At 40.6% G+C, this 20,322-nt stretch overlaps 1 protein-coding gene across 6 annotated transcripts in view; it reads left to right on the forward strand.

Moving 5' to 3' along the window:
- Positions 1–18,204, forward strand: part of pcdh9 (protocadherin 9) — a 195,199-nt gene extending 176,995 nt beyond the window's left edge. For all 6 annotated transcript variants that reach the window (XM_030782452.1, XM_030782451.1, XM_030782453.1 and 3 more), the window contains one exon: positions 17,840–18,204. In XM_030782452.1, coding sequence (XP_030638312.1) covers positions 17,840–18,204 — 365 coding nt within the window. The remainder of the gene's footprint in view (positions 1–17,839) is intronic.
- Positions 18,205–20,322: the final 2,118 nt, after the last annotated feature.

Here is a 20,322-nt window from a genome sequence, read left to right on the forward strand (position 1 = left end):
GCTGTGTGTGTGGCAAAGTCTTTTTCTTTTTTTTTTTTTTTTTTTTGACCAATCTGGTAAGAGTCATTTAGAGGGTTGATGATTGACAGGTACAATATTATAATTTAAAATGTTTGAAGAGGTTGGTACAATCAGTACTAAGTTAAATATATGTGGATATGCCATGAATGAGAATATTGGATGTTAAGCCGTTCTGCTACTGTAACAGCTGATGTCCCTGGGTAGCAACGCTGAGTTTCCTGTTCCTCTGCAGTATCACGGTGATCATATTCAAGTATCTATTCCTTTCGCAGCACAGCGCACCTCTTAATTATAACAATTTGAGAGATTTAGCCCGCGTCTTCATCTAAAGTACGTGCAGTGTTTATTAGCAACGTAATTTTTTTTTTTTGAAATGTTATATCTCAAATAAATGATTGAGAAATAAACTTCATCAAAAATGAAGCGCTGCTGAAGAAGGATCAGCTGTGTTTTTCTGAGTGACGCCATCTCTCGCCGAGAATACAGTTACTCAATTATCTAAAGGACTATACTCATTCCCACCTAATCTGGATGTGCATTGGAAAAAAAGAGAGAGAGAGAGAGAGAAAGAAAGAGAGAGAGAGAATGACTAGGAATGAGTTTTGCCCCGCGGAATGAGCAGATGATCTTTGCCGTTGCATTAGAGGAACAATACGATTTCATTGCCTATGATTGACTCTTACACCGAACACTGCAGAGGATTAAAAACGAGAAGAATTCTCTCGAAGGGGTTGTCATGGGAATAACTATTCTGCAGCCAGGATGAAGTAAATTAGCATGTGTGTGTGTGTGTGTGTCAGTGTGTGTGCGTGTGTATGTTTGAAATGTGCAAATTTTTAAGATGCTTTCTCAGAAAAAGTGGCTACCATCTGCTCATTGTTCCATCGTATCCTAACGGTTGGTTGGTAGGCAATAGTCAATTGTCTTAAAGCTAGCCCCATAACGCCCACGGTCACAAATACGTGATCACATCCGAGTGGTCCCCACAGCCCACGGTCACAAATGTGTGATTTTGGTAATCAAACACTCTATGCTAACAATGGGTACTAAGGCCCTGTCCACACAAACCTGGGTATATTTGAAAACGCACAATTATTTCTCCGTTTAGCCATTTCAGTGCGGTCTGCAATGTTGTACTGTTGTCTTGCAGGAGAGGTAGGGTTTGATTTGGAAACAGGCTGCTCTAGAGCGTTCTTCATCTGAGCCAAAGACTAAGATCTGAGTTGCAGTAATCCACTTTGATTGGGCCTAAGGACATAGGCCATGAGCCCATTTAAAAAGAGAGAGAGAGAGAAAGAGAGAGAGAGAGAGAGAGAGAGAGATCCTAAATTGACAATATCACTGGAATGAGAGTATGAGGAAGTGCTTTTTCTCTTTGAAAATAGCGTGATAACCAATCTGCCTCGGAGGCAACAGGCTGTGTAAGATGCTGAAAAACAAAGCCAGAGACAGAGAGAGAGAGAGAGGAAAAAGGCATCAGATGTGTTCTCACTCCTTCTGACATTTGATGGCTCTGCTCTCTCTCTCTCTCTCTCTCTCTCTCTCTCTGTCTCTCTCTCTCTCTTCTCCCGTATCTTTTGTTTCTGTCGGAGAAGGAGAATTCCAAGGATGATTGCCCACTGATAATAGGAGAGAGTGAGCCAGTGTCCATCTGAGGGGTGGGGTGTCAGACTCCAAAAGCTGAACCAGCCTGTTAGGACATCCTCAGAGAGAGAGGGAGAGAAAGAAAGAGAGAGAGAGGAGAGGGAGAGAGGAGAGAGGAGAGAGAGTGAACGCGCGGAGGGGGGGGGGGGACTGTTTCTTGTGGAAATGTACTGATGTTGAGATATTCTCTCCCCACACTAATGGTCACGGAGAGGAGAAATGCACTTCTTTGAGCCCCCCCCCCCCCCCTTCCCCACCGTGTAAAAGACATGAAAGCCATCCTATTCTGACTTTCTTTCATCTCTGTACAGAGGGAGTTCACTGCTGTCACTCTTAGAGTCACAGATTCTCTGAGACAGAAAGACGATGACCATTTTTTTTTTCCTAATCATTTGTGAGAGGAATGGTCACATTCTTTACTTAATTAACAGTTTACTGTGCATAAGACTGTTTTTTTTTTCTGTTCCTTTGGATAGGCACAGGTAAAAGCTCTTTAAAACACATTTATTTGTACATCTCAGAAAGCATTAAGAGCTGTATGTTTATTAAGTTAATTTATGCAATTAGAACTCTTATAGAAAGTTGTACAAGCTAACAGAAAGCACCCTCTGACACCAGCCCACGTATGTGCACATCCATAAAATTCCCTGTGGTACGATGCAATCTCTAAGCTCAATTAGTTCAAAGTGACTCAGAGTTCATGTTTTGCAACTTGTGGATTTCAGTGTGGGTTCATGGACTTCCAAATGAACAAATTTCCTATTCTACTCCCACCTGTGTGTCCTATCATGCCCTAATAAATAGAAACTTAGCTGTTTATGTAGCCACCACAATGCACTCCAGCGGTAGTTTAATTGATTTCTTAGGGAATGGAAAAGCATACAGCTGCAGTATCTTGTTTTGTGGGGTTTTTTTTTTTTTTTTTTTTTTTGACAGCTGCAGACATAAATATTTCAAAATTAGTCTGGCAGCCATATTTGTCTCATATTAATCTCCATGTAAAACTATTGTGTTTTTTTTTTGGTTGTTTTTTTTTTACATACACGTGCTGAGTAAGACTGGAGAGACTCCACTTTTGTTACCCTTTCAAATACACATCTTGCATTACTTAATAAAGTTGATGAGAGAAAGAGAGAGAGAGAGAGAGAGAGAGAGAGATGGACTCCTGCAGTGATTTGATAAGATTTAGAGAGAAGTATTGCCTTCTGGCCGCACGGTGTTTCCTGAAAAGTGGAAAGCGGATATGCTAATGCTACTGAAGGCATGAGCATGCTAGTCCGCACAGCTTAGCGTCTGATTCAGGAGATGTTTGATACTGGGCAAGTTTCCTTTTATGCATGCCTTATGAACCTCCACTCTGATTTCACTAATGTATTTAGCCACAGGTGCTAATGTGCAGCTACAGCTAAAACGCTAAGACAAAATGGAGGAACATTGATCGCTAGCAAAAGATGAACGTTTTAAATTCTGAGTTAAGGTTTGGCTCGATAAACTGAACTGACCAGGAAAGACAAATAAATTCAGCTTCCTTTTTGAATTATGGACTTTTGAAAAGCTTAGTTTCTCAGACAGTGTTTAGAGATACCAATTTATGATGCTGCTGCAAACAACAGAACAGAAAGGTGGTGAAGTCAGGTCATGTTTGGTTTGTTGGCTGGAAATCGACAAAACCATAAAATATGGAGGGACACCAACTTCTATTTACACTTACACTGTGAAAAATGAACACAAGAAAACCCTACAGTTTCAGCCGGTGAGCTCTCTCTCGCTCTCTCTCCCTCTCTCTCTCGCTCTCTCTCTCTCTCTCTGCCTTGCTCTGTATTGTACTCATCACTCTTCACAATACAGCACTCCTACCATCTCTCTCTCTCCCTCTGGTTTTTACCTCATTCCTTTCCTTGTGCTACTGTCTTTCTCTCATAACTCTTCCCTACACACACACACACACACACACCTCTGTCTGGCTAATGTCACAATGGGGATGTGTAGCTGAGATGCTACACTGGGCTAGCATGCTCTTAAGGGAAACCCAGGGGAAGATCTATCAGGCTGGCTGAGACTCTCCAGAGAAGGCTGAACATAGTGCAATAACCACACGGCTTCATGCTAGCCTTTATGGAGCATCACAGTCTCACAACCGCGACACCTCCTCCCATACACGACGAGCTGTCATCGAGAGTGTTCATACTGAGCCCCCTCCTCCCTCTCCCTCTGTGTGTGTGTCTCTCTCTCTTTCTCTCTCTGTCTCACAGTACTCAGGTATAACAACATCAGTCCGCCTAGGAAAAGAACCCATGCAGTGATCAGGAATCAATGTCCTGTTTCTTAAATTTACATGTCTCTACAGCTGCGTTACAGCAGATCATAAATAGATCATTCATTCATATGATGGACCAGGCCTTACAATAACCATAAAAAAAAAATCACTAATAACCATTCTAACCGTATTCATTTAACCTTCCTGAACCTCTACTAGAACTGAGTGTACAAACTTGATTATTTGTAGCTTATTGGAGTAAAATAACGAGTCCCGTTAGAACAGACATATTTTTTTTTTTTTAAAAAAAAGGAAAATCTTATAATAACTGGTAGTCTCCTCCAAAAGCTAATGCGTTCTGTGGAAAGTGGGAATTATCGTTGGAAAAACGGATGCTAATAATTCAACTTAAATACCACCTGAATGAGTCAGGCTGACTGTATCATTTTTTTTTTTTTTTTTTGCTTGCTTGTTGCTTCTCTACAGCAGTTATGTTTAGTCACAGGGGGCCCTAAAACTAATTGTCTGCTTCTCAAACACTGCGTTGCTGACTGCCCCGTTGACTGATCCACTCTCTCCATCCTTACCGGCCTTGAGAAACGATGGTGTCATACTGGGGTCACCCTGTGTGTCATATTAATAGCTGCGGACGTCATTTGGCAATTTGACAGCGCGACCATTTGTTCCGGCTGGGTGGGCGCCAATCCAGCTTTGGCTCTGGCAGGCAGTGGGGTGCCAGCCTGATACTGTGGGTATGTTGGTATCACAGATGCCCGTTCTCATCTTCTCAAACAAAGCCATATTTGTCCCCGATAGCGACACGTCGCCGGCGTTTCGTGGATCGGCGACGCTTGAAGACACCTTCGGCCATTTGCGTTGTTTGTTTTTGTTTATTTGTTTGTTTGTTGGGTTTGTTTGTTTACTTAGCTCGTTTTATGTCCCTGAGCTTTCTAAAACAGGCCATTTGTGTGGGCTCAGCCTGGCAGCAAAATGTGCGCGCTGCTAATAATTAGCTTGGCTATTGCTCATTTGCGATCGCTTCAGGGCAAATGAAACACACTCTAACAGCTCCAGAGTGCTTTTTTTTTTTTTTTGGTCATAAGTGTGTGAGTTGTATGTATTTTGGAAAGGTGGGTGGGTAGGGGGTGGGCATCTACGTTTTCATAACGTCTGCATTTATTACCGCTACTGCGGCAAAAGTAGTTTGAGTGAGAGAGAGAGAGAGACAGAGAGAGACTGAGAGCGTGTGCGTTTATTTGGTCTCCACTCACCATTGCCCATGGCGCAACTAGCATAATATCTTTGCATTCTCCACTCTCTCTCTCTCTCTCTCTCCCTCTCTCTCTTTCTTAGTAGTCCTGCAGAATAGTCTATCAGACTGAGCTTAATGATCCTTACTCCTGTCTGATCCATCTTTGTGGACATCTCCTGCGTTTGTATTGGTGCGGTTGGCCATCGTCAGCAATCCTCATATCTGATCTGGCCTGTTCTGCCTCCAGCATTTTAACACTACCTGTCTCACACTCAGAGATCCGTACGAGAGCGAGAGGGGGGAAAAAAAAAAGAAAACTGGGCAGTGGACAAGCTAAGCATACTGGTGTGTGTGTGTGTGTGTGTGTGTGTGTGTGTGTGCGCGTGCGTGTTGCGTGTTGTGTGTGTGTTTGTTTTGTGCGTGTTTGCCCTCATTTGGAGAAAGCTTGCCCCCTAGTGTGCTGTTACCAAGAGCAACAAGACAATGATTTGACTCTCCAACAATGCAAGATTACAAGTTGAACAGTTGCATTCACTTGGACGCAAAGTGTCGGCATTTCAGAGAAAATAGCTGCCAACATTCAAGTTTTAGCAGGGATGATAAGAACCTGCCAGTCTACAATAATTTCCCTGGTGAGTGCTGGTTTTAAAATCAGCAATATTATTACTTTTAACGCCTATGCTTGCATTAATGAAATGTTCTACAGGTTTCAGCTTTAAAATATAAATGTGAAATGCATAGTTCATGCATTATCTACAGCAGCACCTTGCTTTGGACAAAAATGTCTGACGTTTCATGATTTAAAAAAAAAAAAAAAGGGGGGGGGGGGGGGGACCAAGACAACTAAAAAGTTGTAACATTAATGTAAACTGGAGTCAGTGATAAAGGCTCTTGTTGGCAGGTGCAGGTTGCATGCTCTCTATATTTGAGTTTACCTTGCCTAAACTTAAAGCACGGGCTTATACTGAAAATGTCACAGAAGAATCTGGAATACAGTTTTTCACATGAAGAAGAGAGGGGTAATATACAAACGGAAAGGGAAAGAATAGGTGTGTGTGTGTGTATGCATGTGTACGTGTGTGTGTGTGTGTGTGTGAACAGCAGAGAGAAACTTCTTCATGTTATCATACTTTTCTTTTTTTTTTTTCATTTTTGCATATTTTCACAACCAGGTTTCCCATGCTAATGTACATTCACTCAAAATCTAACAAATTCACAGACAATGGCAGCCTTCCACCAAAGCAGATTTGTCGCATGCGTTCACAGCACACACACACACACACACACACACACACACACACACACACACACACATCTCTTTTACAACTTTGTGCAATCCAGCCTTTTGAGTGTTGCAGATTGCAGAAGGTGACATGGCTGCATTTGATAAGTGCCATGGTGATAGCTGTGTGACAGGTGGCATCCCCGGCCCTGACTGGAGGTCACGGTGAGAGGCTGCGCTATATGCCAAAAAGATCCCAAACTAGGGCAGGGCGTCACGGCAACGGGGCGTCAAGGCGACAGAGTATCACGGCGACAGCAGCTGCAGGCCAAGGCTGAGTACAGCAGGCCTACAAAAAAAGAAAGAGAGCAAAACAGAGAGCAATTCCAACCTCAGTGAATAATAAACCACGGCGTTCTTCCACAAAAAATGGCAAATAATGTAAGTGTAACCTTTCATGCTAGCCTATGATTTTTGGTGTTTCATCACACAAAACCTGTCTACGGCGGTTATATCATTGCGGATGGGAGGACTCAAATTTAATTGTTAAACCCTTTCCTATTGCTAGCAGTGACAGTTTGACAAAGATATCCTCTTCTCGTTTGATATTAGCTGTTGTTATCTGGCTTTTCTTCTCGAAAAAGGGAAGACGTGCGAGTGAAAGTGTATTCTTTTATGAATAGGGAGGTGTCAAACTCAATAATAAGCTAATAATTTGATATTCTGTTTCACGTTCTTTTGTACTAGACCTATTGTAAGTCCAGCTGTCTCACGCAAGCCTCACCAACTTGCCTTCTGGCCACGAAGCGTAGGAAATCCTTCCGTAAGATCAAAGTCGGATAGAGAAAAAAACAGGCTTAAGAAAATGAATAAGTAAATAATTAAATCAATAAAATATCAACGTTTCACCTATAAGGAAACGGTTTTCTGGAAGGAAGATCTAAAACAGAGCTGCTCCAGCAGAGAAGCAGAGAACAGGAAACGGCTGACTTTATCTGGGTCACCGTGTTTGAGTACAGTCATTGTTAAGAATGAATCATTTAAACAAGTCACTTGTCAACACAGGACAAAAAAAAAAAAAAAAGAAATAGTTTGCTTTAGACGCATTTTCTCTACTCTGTTTCTTTTAGCCAAGATTTAATGTTTCTCGCTTTAGGGGTTTTTTTTTGGTTTTTTTTCCCACCTTTCTGTAGTTGTCTGACACAATCGTGATGTATGACTAATTAAAGTCAGTACTTCCCCTTCATACACGTTTATGGAAGACAATTGCCGAGCTCAAATTATCCTCTAATGTGTGTTTCTTATGACAGATAGTTCATTGATTTACTTTAAGCTGTAAATTTTGAATCTTCAAAATCTCTGTGTACTTCGTTCACTTGGCAACGTGGAACATGTCAATAAACGTGGAGTAAAAAAAATAAATAAATTCTCAAGAAAAAGTTGAGTTATAGCAGTGTCTGTGATGGCAGAAAAACTTACAACTGAAAACCCAAACAAGGACACACACACACACTCAATAATTATAGGATGATTCTCAGGGAGAAAAAAAGGTAATAGTAATTATGACGGAAGTGGTCTAGGCTACATCATGTCCAACACCAGGATGAGGAAAAACAGCAGGGGAAAAGTGATTGTTTCAATCAGACATTGTATTGGGCCAGCCTCAGACAGCAGGGTCCTATTGATGGCTGATGAATGGGGAAAGATTGGCCTCTGTTTTAATGGCTGTTTGGTAACCGTGAGTGAGTAGCACCACTCAGCTTGTCGATGTTTGATTCGAACCTGTCACAGGAATAGAAAATCGCAAATTAACTGCGACCAATAGGATGGGCAGAGGGACAGGTGGTGGGCGGGGGTAATTTAGTTAACGCGGTAACGCTGTAGGGTCATTCGGTATGGTTGCAATCAATCACACCCCGGGCTTTCAAAATTGTATCATTAGGCGGAAGGAGGAGAGGAAATAGGTTTGAGACATATTGATTGGAATAGGGAAATTTGCATTTCTGTCATGCTTTCGGTTACATTACAGAAATGAAAATGTGAAATGCATGCTAGATGTAATTTAAATGTGCAGACACAATCATGAGGTGCAAGTTGTTGGGATTTTTTTTTTTTTTTGTTTTAAACTTTATTCACTGTCTTGTGGATAAAACAGTGTAGGTCTATCTGTGATCTATTATCTATTTTATCAAAAAGTTGTTCCCTAACATAAGTTATCAAGTCTATAAAGAAATCTAAAACTGAGACTCAGAAAGTCAAAAGTTTCAGTTCCCTTTAAAAATATTCTCAACATAATTTCACATTTCAATCTGCAAGAATTTTCTTGTTTAGACTCCACTGGGAGATGTTGTGAATAAACGTATGGTGAAGGAAAACAGGAAAGCCTTCCCGTTTTGTCTCGTTTGACAGAACATTGGAGAAATGGAAGGATGTGGGACTAGACCGGATGATCAAAGGCTCGGAAAAAATATTCCAAATAGGACAAGCGTTCTTACGAGGGCTTCTTTCAAATAAAAGGACATTTCTCTGTATCTCTGCTGTGGGTTATGGTGTGAAATTCTGTTATTCTGTAAAAAAGAGTTCTTTTTTTTCCCTCCCCCTTGTCCGCTCTTTTTGGTGCGACAGGGTTGTCCGAAACGAATCAGAAATCCTTTCAAATTCACCGTAAAGTCACTGTGGTTTGAAAAAGCTCTCCCTGACGTTACAGGAAGAATGTGGGGCAAGTTTTGTGCTCTCTCTCTCTCTACCATCTCTCTCTCTCTCCCATCTCATTTGTAAAATTCATTTTCCTGTCACCATGGCTTAGGCTCTAATTCATCCCCACATGATTCCTTGTGTCACTCCCATAATGCCGTTCTTGGTGATTCTCCTCTGTAGCCCGTTATCAGGAGTCATGGGGACAGACTCCTCCGTCCCATCGGGGAGGAGGAGGAGGAGGAGGAGGGGGAGGTGGTGGAAGAGGAAGCATCAGTACTGATGATGCACGACTCACCCATATCCTTATCCATACTGATCAGAAAACATTCAAATGACTCTTTGCTATTTAAAAAAAAAAAAAATGCTTTCCAAGGCTCTTAGGGTTCTAGCAAGCTGAGGGATAAGTGGTTGAGAGGGGGAGGGAGGACGCAAGACAACATGTTCTTATTAAAGACGGAGCAATTACAGGCATTTTGCCACTGACCGGGAAATTAAAGCCCCCCAGAGGATGCTGGGAGTGCTGAAAAATCTTGGGAGTGCTTGGAAAATAAAACGGCCTTCAATTTTACTGTCACAGCGTGACAGTAAACACTTTTTTTTTCTTTTTTTTTTTTCTCCAGCGAGAGAGCAAGAGAAAAGATAAAAAAAAAAAAATAATAATAATAATAATAAAATAAAAAGAAAGTTTATGTCGGTAGGCTTGAGATTGAGCCATGAATGATTTTACTCTTGTTTCACTTCCCTGGATAGCAAAACTTTGAAGTATAATAAGATAATAAGAGTGTGTGTTTCTGTGTGTGTGTGTGTGTGTGTGTGTGTGTGCATGAACATGTGTGTCTGTGTGTGTGTGATTGGAGATGGGTGGTTCATAAGGGTATGTTTTGTGACAGAATTTTTGAGGGGAGAAATAACCCTTTTTCTGGTCAAATAAAAAAGTGAAGAATGAGTGAGTCGTTTTGCTGACTCAAAAATTTCCTCTCCTTCTGCCCTCTACCCTTCTCCAAAAAAAAACCATTCCACGGTATTCCAGTCATCTAGCGACAGGCACCATTTTCAGTAGAGCTCCGTCCAGCCAATGCAAGGGCCTTAGACATGTGGTTTTCTTTTTCACTGAAAAGGCCCTGGTGAACACAACAGCATAGCTACAGTGACACTAAGGCTTTCTCACTTCTCCCTGTCTTTTTCATTCATCTGAAGCCTCCTGCTTGTCAGGTTTACTCATCAGTATACCGTCAAACACTTACCAATATTTTATGCCAGTATTTTTGTTTACGTAATTCTGAAAATGTCCTTGGACAGACATCAAGCACAAGAATTAGGGACATGCGTGAACAAACACACAAACACACACACACACACACACACACACACACAGAGACACTTACATGTGTTGGACAGATGGAATTGTGGATATGGCCCCAGTTCAACAGAACACATTGAGTTCAGTCCTGATGAGGGATGAAGCGTCATGCACCGTTGGCTTATGGGACACTGGAGGACCAAATGGCCCATGTTATTAGGCTGATCACTGGGGAGAAATGGACCAGTGGACTAAGGAATAGATTAACTGGGAATATCTAATGGCTTAATATCCTGGAATGGAAGACAGACTCGGACGGCACCCCGGAGACCAGTACGCTCTGATGCTTATGTGTGCTTTGGCGATACACCCATTTTGATTGGGTCGTAAGACACAAGGAATGAGGCTTGCGACCAGCTGAAAAGTTTCACTTTTTAATGCCGACGAGATACCGCTCTTAACCGGGCAAATTAAATTCTGACACCAATATCAATATCGCACAAAGAGGGGCAACTGTATTTGTGGTGGTACAGTTCTCATTCCTTTTAGAGATATATTTTATTTGATGTTATTTTAATTATATTTTATATTATTTTCAGAAGAGTGAATTCACTATTACTGGATATTTCTCTCTCTCTCTCTCTGTGTGTTTGAGCTTTCTTTTGTGCTAGTTTTCCATAAATGACCCATAATGGCGCTAACACAGATACACAGTGTTCTGCCTTTCATTCCCCTGCCTCAAAATCCCATTGTCACACTGTTTTATTTATTCATTTTTGTGCTGTGGCCAAGTCGCGTGGCTTCCCCTCAAGAAAAGAGAATAAAAATGAAGAAGTAAGATGTCCCCCAATCCCAATATTATATATTTTTAAACAACAGTAACAAAAAAAAAGTTTGTGTCAGTTTAAGCACGCCAGAAGGGGAAAAAAAGTATACATACAGTTTATATATAGTACTCCTCTCCTGAAAGGTGTGTGTATATATATGTGTGTGTGTGTATATATATATATATATATATATATATATATATATGTCCTTACCTCATGCAGTGGTGAATTATGGATGATACCGAGTCGATATTACAGACAATATTTTAACGTTGTTGTTACCCACATTCTACAGTGGCCCAAGATAGACAGTTCAGTCAACAAAGTGGGTTGTCCACTCTAACCCAGGGAAATTTGAAAACGCATAATTATTCCTACGTTAAGTGTTCTTGTTGTATTTAGATATGGCAGCTGTTTTTTGCCTGGTCATCATTAGTAGGCTAAGTCTAACCGACTTAAAAATGAAATTAGTCATATTTGCTTGCATCTATTTTTTAACAACATTAATTTGTTTAGCTGCGTTAGTGGAGTAGACTAGTCTATTGCAAGACAGACTCGATGTTAGACCCATCGTTGAGAAATCCGTCCACAACTCACAATTGTTACACGTTTATTTCATCACAGCGACAGTTGGGAAGAAAATGCAACAGTGAAAATACGACAATTAAGCAAAGAAACAATTGATTTACCCTTTTCTGCTGTCACCACTGTTCCTCTTGTTTAGCAACGGCTCTAACTGGAAACCAAGAGCACGCGAGATCTACCATCACACGATTAAGGAGTACTGGATGATTAGAAACTTGAGAATTGATTTAACTGCTCGAGTACACACACACAGTATATATATATATATATATATATATATATATATATACATATATATATATATATATATATATATATATATATATATATACGGTTCCGTATGAGTTCAGTACAATAGGAAAAAAGCAAAAAAAACCCATAAGGCTAGGCAGACAGTAGTGCAAGTTACAGTTTGCTCCACCTAGTGTCGTACAGTCTCCCCTGAGATACTTGGTACAGCCTGTAGTGTATTACAGGTGCCACAAAATAGAAATCACGATTTTCCTTGCCCGTTTGAATTCACTGAGATGAATGTACTATGGAAACAATGTCAAAGTATGAAAACATGCAATCTCTTCCTACAGCCGTATGATCTATGTGAAGAAAACAAGCCTTTCTACAGCCCGTTCTGAATTCCGTATGTTTGTGACATCACAACTGCACGTGGCCGCCTACAGCGGCGTGTAGCCAGTCGTAGGCTGTTGACAGCCAGCATTGCTATCTGTTATTCATTAGGAAATGCGGTGTACCTCTTAGTACAAGGTACCAGTAAACAAGGATATAAGGTCCTTGAAAACTTATGTTGTCATTTGTTTGCACCACAATCAGATCCCAGGGAGAAGAGAACAAACCAGCGAAAGAGTGAAATGGTGACTCGCACTTGTGAAATCTGGTTCCTCATTACGTTCATCAGTCTTCGCAAATAGGCTAACACACACACATACATACATACATACATACATATATATATATAAATATATGTGTGTGTGTGTGTGTGTGTGTGTGTGTGTGTGTATGTATGTATGTATGTATATGTATACATGTATGTATACACACACAGAGACACATATATACATGTGTATGTGTGTGTGTGAAAAATAATACAAGAACCAACATAAAAAATAGATAAACAAAGTGCTGGTAATCGCACACACACACAAACACACACATACATACAGACAGAAGCAGTGCCCATTTTAAACAGGACTCTCACTCGAAGAGAGAGGAAAGTGAAGTGTGCAGTGCAGTGGAAGGAGGTTTCAGTTAATCCCGAACCATTTTAAAATTTACACTTCAAGCTGCTCTTCTGAAAGAATAGCAAATCAATTTGGTTTGAGATTTTTTTTTTTTTTCTTCATGGATTGTCAGTCAAGAACTGTTGTTTGAAACATTGCCATCATGTTTTGGGAGGCAGAGGGAGACAGCGTGTGGACAATATGTATCTGAAAGTTCCAGCAAAGAGAAAAGGAACCATTGGAGGAGACCAAGGGCATTCAGAAGGACTGTTACAAAAGAAGTTCAGCGACAGGCCTCTCCTTCAAAGCTCTTCATACGCGTTGGCGTCAAAAGTAGAGAGAGTCGAGACAATAAAAAAAAAAAAAAAAAAAACACACTTATAAGATCTTATAAGACTACTTCTACTCTTCACGTCGGTTTAAGAATGTACCTTAGCACCGTCCTTGCTCGACCAGAACAAAATCCCCAGGATACACAACGCTCCACGCCTAATTTGGAAACACACCCATTATGCAGTACAGAGTTTTCCGGTGGATTCAATCCGGAGAACGATGTGGACTGTAGATTCCAAGGACTCGTCCTTCGACAATCTTCTCGTTCTGCTTTTTTAAGTCGTTAGAAACGCATCTAAACTGTCTTTTCTTCCTGCGTCCACCTCTGTCATCCGTAGGTTGAGGCGCACTGCCTAGCCTGTTAACGCGTATGTAATCTGAGTGTGTGTGTGTAGCTCTTTAATAAACAATACAGTGAGCTCTCTGAAGTTGCTGTTTGTTTCCTCCGAACGTAAATTAACACTTGCGAGCTGAAAGTCGCTCTGAATAAAACATGAGTTTTCTCAGCAACTTATCCTAACGAAGGGACGCGCTGTTTTACATAATTAGGTTTTTGTTGAAGGAAAAAAAATAAATAAATAAACAACCTTAAGCCACAAAACTTTTATTGAAGCTGATTGATTGGAAAAACATGAAGAAATGAGCACCTCTACCACATTTCAGTGTTATTCATAGAAAAATAACTGCCTTTAACCATAATGGGTTCCTCAGACATAATTGCTTAAAGGTTTTGTGGTCATCAGGTAGTGTGTACTACAGTGATTGAAGTTTTTATTTTACTACCTAAAAAAAATACAGAAAGCTACTTTTCCACCCAGCCCCGTAATAAAGCCAACAATAATCTGTTTTAATATTTGTTTAGTAGTATACTTACGGTCAGGTTCCATGCAGCGGTTAAATTGGGCCAGGGCTGTCTGGGGCTCAGCCCTGGCACGTAGGCCTACGGTCTTGTACGTCATCGGGAGGATGCTCAGCCTCGCACGTCTTAAACAAATATTTTTACACTTTTCTTGTTCTTAATAATTCTGATAATGCCTAAAACAGGTTTTCTTCATAGCTGCAGAGAACATAAATGAGGTGATTTAAGAACTTGCGAACATCAGAACTTTCACAGGGTTTCCCTCTTACCCTCGTCTGTCGGTCAGACAGCACAGATGGCAGAGTGATAGGTGGATGGCAAGTTAGGGAGAAGAATAGGTAAGAAACTGACACGTTTAATAGCAGAATGTAATTTGCTCTGATATTCTGCTTAAACAATGTTTCAGTTTTACTAAATGATAGTTTGATGTTAACGTAAGTTTGTGACAGGTTACCTCCAATCTTTGGTGGCTAGCTAAGTGTTACATTAAACTAGCTGACAAGCTGTAGTTCGAGTTAAACTGTCAAGCAAGCTAGCACGTATTGAAATCTCTCAGAATTGTCAGGACAATCATGGTTTGGGCAGAATATCAGAGCAACTCAAATTACACCATGGATAGGTAATGCAGGGTAGTTTGACCATTTCTTAGCTATAACAATAATTAATGAAAAGGAACTAGCTTGTGGTCTTTGTCTTGCCTCTCATTGGAACAAGACTCGTTTAATTTTAATTTTTTTAAGCTTTTTTACACTCCTACTTAGATAATGTGTGTACATTGCGTACATTTATTTCCTTTCAATTTCAAAGTTTCAGAGGTTAAAGTCAGAAGTAGAAGTGACTGAAGCAAAGAGGAGGAAGCTTACAGACTACTTCAAAAGGCAGACATCACTACGGATCTAGCTTAGCTAGGCACATGTGCCAAAGCCATTTCTTTTAGCAGCAACATGTTCACTAAGTAATCCAATCATGATTTCATTTCTTGATGTAAAAGTGTCAAACTGAAGGGCCAAGCTAGCTCAAGCTCATTGCCCCTTGGCGCATTTTAAATCTGTTGTCAGATATGTCATCATCATGTCATGCCATTAGCGATTTCACTTCATACTGAGGTTTTCCTTTTCCTTTGTCAAATCTCCTCATTTAAATGCAGAGTTAAGCAGTACAGGGCAGGTAATGAGAGAGGAGCCTGGGCAGGAGAGAGAGGGGCAGAGGAGCTTGAACTTGAGAGAGGAGCAGGGCAGCTTGAACAGGAGAAAGGAGCAGCGGAGCAGCAGCAAGTGAGAACCTCCCTGACCGCTGGAATAAAAGTCTATTTGAATATTTCACCAAGACGTGCCCATTTCTTATAGTTTAAATGGTGGTTGAAATTTTATAGGACTTTGAAAAGCCATGGAAAGGTTTGGAAATTTGAAAATGCGTTGGCGGCCTGTGTAGACCAAAACCACATCGTGAGGCTGGGTGTCTTACCAGATTTTGCAAAGTAGTGTTAATTTATCTGGTTGTTTTCTGCGTGTTCACCCGATTCAGTTATTTGGATTTCACATACAGCAAACAGACAATTTTGGACGATAACTGCTGGTGCACCAACTTTGTTTTGGACTATCCATTCAACTTCGACAAACTACCACTAGAGTTAGAAAGGACACTGTGGACCTGCTGACAACTCACCCCAACCGGGTGTGTCCAGCGCCGGCATCGAGACCGTAAACAAAGAAGGGGGAAGCATGGAGGTCTGCGTGCTAAGCTAAGGCTAAATCCACACTGGCCAGCGCTACCTAGCGTCTTCCTCGCCAATGTACGGTCTCTGGCGAACCAGCTGGACAAACTAAGGACCTGGACCCTCACACAGAGAGGGCCTATGGACTGCAACTTCATGTTTTTTTTTTTTTTTTCTGGCAACATGGCTAAACAAGAGGACATAAAGGGACATAAAACAAGTGGACAATTTGCCTACCGCACTAACAGGTCAACAGAGGATGCCATCTCCACGGCACTCCCCTCTGCCCTGACCCACCCGGACAGTCCCAACTCTTACGTCGGGATGCTGTTCACTGACCTCAGCTCAGCATTCAACACTGTGATCTCCCTCCAAGCTGATCCCCAAGCTTAGCCAGCTCAGTATTAGCAAATCACTCTGCAGTTGGACTTTGGACTTTCTGACTAACAGATTCCAATCTGTTCAGTTAGACAACCTGTCCTCCTCCACTCTCACCCTGAAAACCGGCGTGCCACAAGGCTGTGTGCTTAGCCCTCTCCTGTTCTCACTCTTTACCCACGCCTGCATTCCTGTACATGGTTCTAACACCATGATCAAGTTTGTAGACGACACCACAGTGTCGGCCTGATCAGAAGGGATGATGAGATGGACTGCAGGGACGAGGTCCAGCACCTGTCTGTGTGATGGGCCGACAACAACCCGGCCCTTAACACCCAGAAGACCAAGGAGATGATTGTGGACTTCAGGCGAGCTAGGAGCCACGCCCATGCCCCCATCTACACTGACGGAGCTATAGTGGAGCGTGTATCAAGCTTCAGACTCCCTGAACACCTCGATCATGTTCAGAAAGGTGCAACAGTGTCTTTACTTCCCGCGGAGCCTTAGGAAAGCCTGTGTCTCAGGATACCAGTGGACTTTTACCACTGTACCACTGTGAGAGCGTACTCACCAACTGCATCTCAGTGTGGTATGGCACTTGCTCTGCATCAGACCATAAAGCACTCCAGTGGGTGGTGAAAACTGCCCAACGGATCACCGGCACCCGATTGCCCACCATTGAGAACATTTACCATAAACGTTGCCTTGGCAGGGCGAAATGCATCAAGGATACTAGCGCCTATTGTCGCCTATGTATCGCCTATGAATCACCTACTGTCTATAGAGTAGTATCAGTGACCATTGTGCCACCCCCCTGTTAAAAAAATAACAAATCACCTATTATATATCATAATCTGTATTTATGTTGCTCTCCACTGTACATACTGTAAGACATAGCATCACTGTGCTGTAGCACTTACCTATACCTGCTCTTATCTGTAAATAATACTGTTCTCTTGCACTTCTGGTTAGATTCTAACTGCATTTCATTGGCTTTGTACCTGTACTCGGCACAATGGCAATAAAGTTGATTCTCATCTAATCTAATCTAGTATTTTAGTATTGTAAAATGTAAATTAATCCCAGTTTAATGTAACTATTAAAAAGACTGTTCATATTACTTTGCATTTTTATTCTCTCCTTTAGTGGTAACAACTCCATACCTACATTTGATACAAATACACTGGAGAGTGCACTTACAGAAAGAAATTTATTGTCATCAGCTGTAGTTCTATGTGGTTCTATGCAAACTGAGAAACGGGTCAGAATGTAAAATGTAAAACACTAATTAGTTTTTATTGTTAAAGCTATATTTTATGCTCACACACACACACACACACACACAAACTATTTACACTTTTTGAACACAGTATGACCCAAAATCAATACAGAATTTATTCATTTAGTTTTATATTCATGGTATGTTTATATTAATGTGCTCGCTCTCCACATTTGATACATATCAACAGTAACACTCTGTTTCCCCTCTCTCTTTCTTTCTCTCTCTCCATGCAGATGGGCCCCTGGGGCCGCGGGGTCTAGTAGAGGCCACAGAGATGTGCACTCAGGAGTGTCTGGTGCTGGGTCACTCCGATAACTGCTGGATGCCTCCCAGTCTCACCTCCTACCAGTCACCCAAGTCTCCCGTCTCCTCTTTTGCCAGCCAAAAGGAGTGGACCAAAGACAAACTTCTCAACGGCCACACCCTGACCCGCAGCTGGAAAAACGACAGCGGCGGACGCGACCAGTTCGGGGACAGGAAGCAGTTCGGAAGTTCGGAGGGACACTTCAACAGCAACATGGCTGATATCCCATTGGCCAGTTTGAAATCATACCAGCCAGCCTCTGGGCCAGACAGCCCAAAAGAACAGCAACTTTAAAATTGGTTCACCTTGACCGGTGCAACTCTTCACAGCATTTTCTTTCTTTCTTTTTTTTTTCTTTTTCTTTTTCGTGTTCTTTGTCCTTCTTTTTTTACCCCTCCACCTCTCTCTTTTTTTATCCCTTTTAAGATGATGCTGACGCTTTGTGTCCATTACATGTATAAAGTAGACCACTAGACTTGTGCTTATGCAAGACATTCCACGACGCCGGTCGAGTTTTTACCAGTCAAGCTGCTGCAAGTTTTATCCAGAAGGTTCCGCGTCCATTAAACTCCATGGATTTGTCGCAAAAGAAAAAAAAATCCACATTTACAGGAACCTTAGATCTGCATTGTCGTAACGGTCAAAGATTTTGAAAAGGCTCTATGGAATGGAGGGAAATAAAGTAAAACTGGACAACTCATATATATAACAGTTTAAAAAAAAAAAAACGATATTATGGCTGACCAGTATATACAAATATTGTGATGTGGTTGTTATTGAGCTGTTTTGGGACTAAGTTACTCAACACCATGGAAGACAAAATGGAGTTGAGGGAGCATTGTGTTAATATCACTGTTAGTGGACATTTGCTTAGTCTGTCATTGTTGACGTGTTTGTAAATAGGACTTAATACTAACCAATTTTATGTACTTGTAATAATCACATGGAATAGACCAGTGATCATGATCATTGTCAGTTCTGAGTTAAAAATATTCAAGGTTTTTTTGTTTTTTGTTTTGTTTTTACCTGCATTTTTTCTCATTTACTGTTACTGTCTTTTCAGACACAGGGGAATGCTTATTGGAGTCGAAGATAAGTGCATGTGCGCATTCACAGAAGCGTGCATGTGTACACACACGATGACATCACACACACACACACACACACACACACACACACACACACACACACAAACGTGTACACAATGAACATACCATATGCACCAATACACAGCTCCCCACGCACACATACACAAACAGTTACCCACACACACACGTAAACACACACGTGCATAACATACTATTACATAACACATACCGTATACAAAAACATGCATGCACACATACACACACACACACACTCTTTCTCTCACTCACACACACAAAAAAAACACAAATACACAAACAATAAAGGCAAAAAAAAAAACAAAAAAACAAAACAAAGGTCTGTTGAATGATAAACACAAGCTGTCAAATCATTAGATGCACAATACTATCCAGTTCTCTGAATCTATCTGACAACAACAGCAAACCTGACAAACTTATTTTTTCAAAAACTATTTTGTATTATTGATGTAAACGCTCAATTTGTACTGACTTAAAAAAGAAAAGCTTGATGTCTTTTCCTCTAAACAAACAAACAAACAAACAAACAAACAAACAAACAACAACAAAAAAACACAAAAAAAAGAAAAAAAGAAAAAGAAAAAAAAAACAACAACATTATAATTCCACAGCAATATATTTGTAAATGGCTATATGTTTTATTTATTGTACAAGTTAAAATTAAAACTGTGCTTTAATTGAAATAGTACTTGCAACCTCTAAACTGAATTTTAAATCATATTCAACCCATTATCCTAGTCATACAACAGATAAGAGTCTGAATATATAAATTATGTACTGTGCCTTCATAACTTAATACAAAGCATCGTACTGAGTCAATACAGTAGGAAAGAGTCCATGTAAAAAAAAAAAAAAAAAGAAAGAAAGAAATAAAAAGAGCATTTATTTCTGGTTAATCCGATGCCTCATCTGGTATATGTTTGGCAAGCACCAGTTCATAACTTCACCCAGAAAAGGACAAAATGACTTGATGATTTAAATTAAAACAAAACAAACAAACAAACAAACAAACAACGACAAAAAACATAAAAAAAAAAAGATGAAAACACATTATTTCAGAGGCATGTACGCATTAAAAATTATTCCAAGGACTGAGATATGTTACCATATTTCATTTTCAGGTCAAAGTTTTCTCCCCCTCCACTTTTATTTTAAATTTATTTGGGTTTTTTTTTTAAGGCATGGTGGCCAAGCTAAAAAAAAAAAGAAAAGAAAAAAAACGGAACGGAATAGCATGCTAAAAGAAATTGCTTTCAAAATGATTCTGTTTTGATTTTCATCACTTGTT

Source organism: Chanos chanos, chromosome 8 (assembly GCF_902362185.1).
Source record: "Chanos chanos chromosome 8, fChaCha1.1, whole genome shotgun sequence".
NCBI classification, from domain to species: domain Eukaryota; kingdom Metazoa; phylum Chordata; class Actinopteri; order Gonorynchiformes; family Chanidae; genus Chanos; species Chanos chanos.